This window comes from Cibotium barometz, chromosome 3 (assembly GCF_041138505.1).
Source record: "Cibotium barometz isolate CiBa-2024 chromosome 3, ASM4113850v1, whole genome shotgun sequence".
Classification (NCBI taxonomy): domain Eukaryota; kingdom Viridiplantae; phylum Streptophyta; class Polypodiopsida; order Cyatheales; family Cibotiaceae; genus Cibotium; species Cibotium barometz.
Window position 1 is genome coordinate 63,610,312 of NC_141048.1, and position 7,373 is coordinate 63,617,684.

The following is a 7,373-nucleotide window of genomic DNA, read 5'->3' on the forward strand; positions in this document are numbered from 1 at the left end:
TATCATATAATACACATATATTTATATATATGTATTATATATAATACATACATATTTTTGTATATACTATTATAAATCTACTATACTAAATAAATAAATTTATATTCATATTTATTATATAAACACATATACACACACACACTCAAATAACTTTTTTTAAAATTTTGGATTTTTTATAATGTAAACATATTATGTTCAAATATACATATTTATTATATAATAAATATATATTCATATATATATATATATAATACATATGTATTTATACATATATGTATTATATAGTACATACATATTTATATATACTTATTATAAATATACTATAATAAATTTTTTATTTATTTATATTTATAGTTATTATATAAACACACACTTTTTTTTAGTGGAATATATATAAACACACACACACACACACACACACATACACATTCTTTTCATATTTCTTATGTAATAGACATATATTTATATAAAAGATTAAATTTTTATATTTTTCATATTTTTCATATAAATTTATATTGACTATGTATATATACATATTACACACACACACATAAATACCTTGTTTTATATATTGAATTTATTATAATATAAACATATTATATTCTTTATATAGTAAAGATGCATATTTATTATATAATACATATATGTCTCTCCTCCTGTTGCCATGCTTTTTTTTTATCGAAAACGTCACACGAAAGGGCAATGTAAAGCTAAAGCCCGTCATCAAAATTTTAGGTGTCCGATCACGGTCATCATATATGATATACGATGTATATTTAATTTACGACCATGATATATACTATATATATAAAAATGCATGCAATGCAACAAATGTCAAACGAAAAATAAAATAAGGATGTACTTGGGGCTGGCGAACTCGAAGAGCTTTCCGGTGGCCGAGAAGATGATGAGGGCGAGTTGGGGGTCGCAGAGGACGGAGAGCTCGTAGGCCTTCTTCCGGAGGCCCTTCTGACGCTTGCTAAAGGTAACCCGCTTGCTAATAGTGTTCTCAATCCTCCGTATCTGGATCTTGCCCCGCGCATTGTATTTGCTGGCCTTGTTCTCCACCACGGTCATGCTGTTAGGCACACCAGCTCCACGTTCCTCCTCGTCACCTCTATTGGTCTGATCGGTTTCAGGCGGCTCCTCCTGATCATAATCATCATCATCATCATCGTGGCTTCTGATACCATCCTGCTGCGTACTTGGGATATCATGCGCAGTGCGTGCTGCTTGGTCGGCTGTCTCCGTAGCGTTGGCCATTGTAGATTAGAAGAACGACTGGAGGGTGCGTGGAAAGCAACGGCTCGCACCCAGACACTCACACCTTGATCATGACTAAGAGCGAACGGACAAACCTGAAAGAGAGAGAGAAAGAGATGCCATCACGGTACTCACACACTCCTATATAGAGAGATAAATTAGTAAGATGAGAGAGAGAGAGAGAGAGAGAGAGAGAGAGAGAGAGAAATGCCATCGAGGTACTCAGATACATCCTATATGAGAGAGAGAACTGCCATCAAGGTACTCAGACACCTCCTATAGATAGCCCTATATAGAAAGATAAATTATTAAGATGGGAGAAAGAGAGAGAAAGAGAAAGAGAGAGTAGTGTGTGAGAGAGAGAGGGGGTAATGCATAACCTCGGAAGCAAGAGCAAAGGACGAACCTGTGAGAGAGAGAGAGAGAGAGGGGGGGGGGGGGGGGGGGGGAGGAAGGGAGGGGGCAAAACGAGACAACTAAAGCTCTCAATAACTAGCCAGATGAATGAAAGGGCAGAACCAGAGAGTGAGAGAGAGAGAGAGCTGTGAGCAAGCTGAAAGATCAGCTCACAACGTAGCTCCAAGAAAGCTGTGCGTGAGAGAGAGAGAGTGAGAGAGGGAGGGGAGGCCGCCTGAGCCAAATCGAGCAAGGGTATTACCTGCGCGCTGCCTGCACCTTGCTTGCTTGTAAGCCTGTCACGGCTCACGCTGAAGGCCAAGTCGTAGGACATACAAACCCCCAAAAAAAAATCCCCCCCTCTACGTACTTACTACAATATTGAATTGTGGGCAGTGATGAAACGTACAATATTGAATTGTGGACGGTGAAACGTACAAGGCCACGTGATGCAACTCTTCCCAATAAAAAAGCAACTTTTTCCTCTCGTACACTCGTTTTCAGTTCCGATTGCCTTTCCGTTTGCATGTAGATGTCATGTGCAATTCTTCCTTTCGTGTACTCCTTGTGCTTCCGTGTACATGTTACATACGTCCCTACAAATTTGTCATGTCAGATTTAAAATCTTTGGTTTCGAAGTTCCAACTTCCAACTCAACCGTAATGTGACGGAGTTGCCGCTTTTCATTAACCAATTACTAAAGTTCAATCATTAAATTCAACTCCTCCTAACTTCAGACGCTACGCTTGTTCTAGTGGTTAAAGGGGGTGGCTTGTAACCTGGAGGTACTAGGTTCAATCCCCGACTAAACACCCGATTGTTACTTTGCCCTCACTTTGTAGAGGATATGAGGGATCCTCACATAGTATGTTGTTCCCTTCTAGTAGTCATCCCAAAATAAATTAAACTCCTCCTTCCAATAAAATCCAATTTTGCGTTTTGAAAATTTTGTAATGAGCTCCGTGTCTGCATACTTGTAAGGTATGATTTTAATGTACGTTTTTGGTATTCTTGTTTTTTTAGAAGGTTCCATTTCTCATGTGCATAGAGTGAATCTTACAACTCTCTCTCTCTCTCTCTCTCAAACGGCTGCCAGACTGAGAGGTAAGAAACCGTTGTACACTATGAAGACAAACTATGTGTATCTTGCATCATGGATTTGGAGGTGTTAAGCAACAGGCAGGGGAGTAGTCATCCTTTACACAAGGTCCCCAAGGAAAGGCGTGTGTGTGTGTGTGCGCGCGCGCGCGCACGCATGTGTGTGTGAGGTTAAGGAAGAGGAGAAGCATCGCTGGAGTGCTTTGGGGAAGAGGACTCCAACCCTACATATATATTCACTCAATTCATCTGTAATTTTTTACAATAAAAGGGAATCCTCCAAGCATTATGAATACTAGTACTCAACCTGTGTGTTGCTGCGGTATGTAAAAGACATTAAGAAGCGAAACGCAGGAATAGAAGCCGGAATACAAAAAGGTCAATCGAAGGGATTTTTGAAGGAACATGGAAGCTACTGCTAAGCTAGACTAGAAAGCAGGAAGAACTGAGCAAGGCTAAGCTAAGGCAGAAAGAACACAAAGACAAGCATGATGAAGAAGCTAACTACTCAGACATAGACTCAAGTTCAGTTAGGCCACAAGATTGAGACTTGTGTTCATAAAAAGACTTGAGAGCTTGCTGGATGATCTATTCATGATAGAGACCTCACTTATATAGAAGTGAAGTACAAGTGTTATAATGACACCCAACTATATGGGATAATAGAAAGAGTGCTACATGGCAACTCACACACAAAGACTAGTTCCTAGTACACACTAGGACACCTTGACTTCATGTTCCAACACCCCCCCATGAAGGAAAGGTGAGTGATAACATGAGTTTATAAAAGATGTAGTTCCTTGATATTCCCAACAAATCCCCCCCTCAAGGAAATGCCTCATACTGGAAGGATAAATCATAGGCTCATGGTCTCTCATGCCAGGGTCTCTGGTCAAGGATAAATCCACGGCTCTAGTCTCTCATGCAAGTTGGACATCCTTGGGTAGGTACAGAATACTCACAGAATATGGGATATACTAGGACACACACACAAAATATAATAGATACCTCTGAGAGGTTCAAATAGATAAGACAAGATACCTTTGCATACTCATAGTGGTTGCAACAAGTTTACAAAAATCCTTTTTGGAAACATGATCCAGGCAGGGAACCCTAGAAACAGAAATCTTTATCATCTACCATATATGCTTTTTCATCACTTGTGTCCACCATATTTGCTGAATTTTTCTTTGAGAAACAGTTACTTTCAGAGTGGCCATTCTTGCCACAAATCCCACATGGCTTGATGCGAAAATAATCTTTCTCATCATGATTGTTTTTGCCACAATGTCTACAAGCTTTAAAAGAAATCCTTTTGAACTTGGTTACCAAAGCTTGTTCTCCCTCCACTTGGTGATCCTTTCGCTTCTCCCGCTTCCTTTCATCTTCCTGCAATGCACTTATGATCCCTTCAAATGAAGGATCGGGACCATATTTCAGTGTCGTGACCAAGTTGTCATAATCTCAGGCATGATTTTGAGAAGCACTGCCATAGCATCATCTTCTGTCATCACCGGAGAGTGAACGGAAGCCAATTGATTTATTAGGCTTCGCATTTTGTTGATATGAGCATCCAAAGGTGCTCCATGTTTTAGATCTAACTCAAAGAATTCAATCTTGAGTGACAACCTTGAATGCTTGCTACTTGCACGAAATAAGTGGTCAAGCACATTCCAAGCGTCAGCAGGGTCTTCAAGATCAGAGATGTGATGCAGATAATTATCTCCAAGACCCAATGCAATGATTGCGAATGCTTGCTCGAGACGTTGAGGTTCCTTTTCCTTCTCCTTCTTGTTTGATGAAGAAGCTCCCTTGACCAGATTCCACAGATTGTGCTTCATCAAGTGGAACTTGATCTTCATTTACCAGGTGTGGAATCCTTGGCCATTGAACTTCTCAATGGCAGCGTGAGTATTCATCATGATGAATCAATCTGAGAGATATCTCAACTCGAAATGAAGATTAGCAATACACGCAGACATACACGCAGATAGTGAACTGAAAATGGCGGGCTAATTCATGGGAAGATGCAGGAGAATGGGTTACACATTTGGGACGGATATAGCTGGAAGTGTTGCATTGATTTTGGGGTAGAAATTGTGGTCCGTGGACAAATGCTGAGGTAGATGGTTGGAAATGTGGCGCAAATTTTGGGGCAGAAATAGAGGGCAGATCTCAAGCAATGTGGCGCATATGTGGGGCAGATTTCCAGTGGAGAATGGCGCAGATCTAGAGAAGAAAATGGCGCAGATCTGGGGAAGAAAATGGCGTAGATCTGGGGCAGCTTATGGCGGCTCGAATGCAGGTAATGGCGGGCAGATTTGAGGCAAAGATGACGAGGCTAATGGCGAGGCAAGGAGAAGAGAATCAAGGCAACATCAAGGCTAGAAGGAAGAAAACGAGGCAATGTGACGACGAGGGTAGCGTGGCTCTGATACCACATGAAGGAACATGGAAGCTACTGCTAAGCTAGACTAGAAAGCAGGAAGAACTGAGCAAGGCTAAGCTAAGGCGGAAAGAACACAAAGACAAGCATGATGAAGAAGCTAACTACTCAGACATAGACTCAAGTTCAGTTAGGCCACAAGATTGAGACTTGTGTTCATAAAAAGACTTGAGAGCTTGCTGGATGATCTATTCATGATAGAGACCTCACTTATATAGAAGTGCAGTACAAGTGTTACAATGACACCCAACTATATGGGATAATAGAAAGAGTGCCACATCGCAACTCACACACAAAGACTAGTTCCTAGTACACACTAGGACACCTTGACTTCATGTTCCAACAATTTTTTCCTCTTATTTTTAAAAATCCAGGAATTCTTTTTTCTCTCCTCTCCTTGTGCCTTGGTTGTCCATGGTTAATATGTAATAGATTACCAGCTTTCTCACAACTTCAACGTAAAAGGTAAATTAAAAAAAGAGTGGATGATATTGAATGGGAGAGTGTCTTTGAAATTTGGAAGGATGCAAAGGAACATAGAACCTATGAAATGTGATTTTTATAGAATGCCAAGAGAAAATCACACTTGGTTACTTAGATTTCTTTCATAATTATGCATTTTCTCACTTTTGAGTGGATGAAAATCATGGTTTTGAGTGAATTTAAATCATGTGATGTATGGAACTTCAAGTTCATGATGCTATTTCGTTCATGGTTCTCACTTTTGAGTGAGTGAAAATCATATGGTGTATGGTTTTGAGTGAATTTAAATCATGTGATTCAAGTTCATGATACTATTTTCTTCATGGTTCTAAATTCTAGTACAACGTGAATTTTATTTGTAATTTTGACATTAAAGCTTATTATCAAGCTTTGCGTAAGAATTCTCAATATATGTTTGAAGTGTAGCTCTTTTCTCTCCTTTGACACGAGATTTTTATGTGTGTGAAATATGTTAGAAGATTGAAATATGATTTTTTTTTAAACGATGTTTTCTTAATTGAAAACGTCACAGTAAGGGCAATGTAAAGCTAAAGCCCGTCATCAAAATTTTAGGTGTCCCGTCAAAAATCTACCCTGATCACGATCATCATATATTATATATGATGTATATTTAATTTACGACCATGATATATAATATATAAGAAATGCATGCAAAATGTCAAACATGTGCGTGGAAAAATAAAATAAGGATGTACTTGGGGCTGGCGAACTCGAAGAGCTTTCCGGTGGGCGAGTTGGGGGTCGCAGAAGACGGAGAGCTCGTAGGCCTTCTTCTGGAGGCCCTTCTGACGCTTGCTAAACATAACCCGCCTGCTAATAGTGTTGTCAATCCTCCGTATCTGGATCTTGCCGCGCGCATTGTATTTGCTGGCCTTGTTCTCCACCACGATCATGCTGTCAGGCATACCAGCTCCACGTTCCTCCTCGTCACCTCTATTGGTCTGATCGGTTTCAGGCGGCTCCTCATGATCATAATCATCATCATCATCGTGGCTTTTGATACCATCCTGCTGCGTACTTGGCATACCTCCTATATAGCGAGATAAATTAGTAAGATCATCATCCTATATAAAGCCCTATATAGAGAGATAAATTAGTGAGATGAGAGAGAGTGTTTGTGTGTGAGAGAGAGAGAGAGTGTGTGTGTACTGTGTCAGAGGGTAATGCATAACCTAGGAAGCAATTAGAGCAGAGGACGAACCTGAGAGAAAGAGAGAGAGAGAAGCGAGACAACTAAAGCTGTGAATTACTACCAAGACGAAAGGGAAGAACCAGAGAGAGAGAGAGAGAGAGAGAGAGAGAGAGAGAGAGAGAGAGAGAGCAACTCTTTCCTCGCCTGATTGGCTTCCGTTTACATGTAGATGTCCATACGTATATACAAATGAGCAATTCTTTCCTCTCGTTGTGTCTGTGTATACGCACGCACCCATAATATCCATAGATATTGGTCACACTAATGCATATATATATACATCGCCCTCAACTTACCAAACTAATATATAAAAACATCGTGATTGCCATATATATCCATATAGAAGCTTCTAGCATTACAAACCCATAAAATGATGAGTATCTTAACAAACCTGAACACAACCTCAAAACAATCTTCGGACAACTGGATTATCTCTCCTTAGTAGCCTATAATTGCATTGAGTCGATTTACAGA

General features: G+C 39.9%; 1 protein-coding gene across 2 annotated transcripts in view; it reads right to left on the reverse strand.

Moving 5' to 3' along the window:
- Window positions 1-2,005, reverse strand: part of LOC147640380 (MADS-box transcription factor 23-like) — a 35,739-nt gene extending 33,734 nt beyond the window's left edge. For both annotated transcript variants that reach the window (XM_086823693.1, XM_086823700.1), the window contains exons 1-2: window positions 1,922-2,005; window positions 863-1,358 (exon numbers count right to left, since the gene is read on the reverse strand). In XM_086823693.1, coding sequence (XP_086679819.1) covers window positions 863-1,263 — 401 coding nt within the window. In that variant the 5' untranslated portion in view covers window positions 1,264-1,358; window positions 1,922-2,005. The remainder of the gene's footprint in view (window positions 1-862; window positions 1,359-1,921) is intronic.
- Window positions 2,006-7,373: the final 5,368 nt, after the last annotated feature.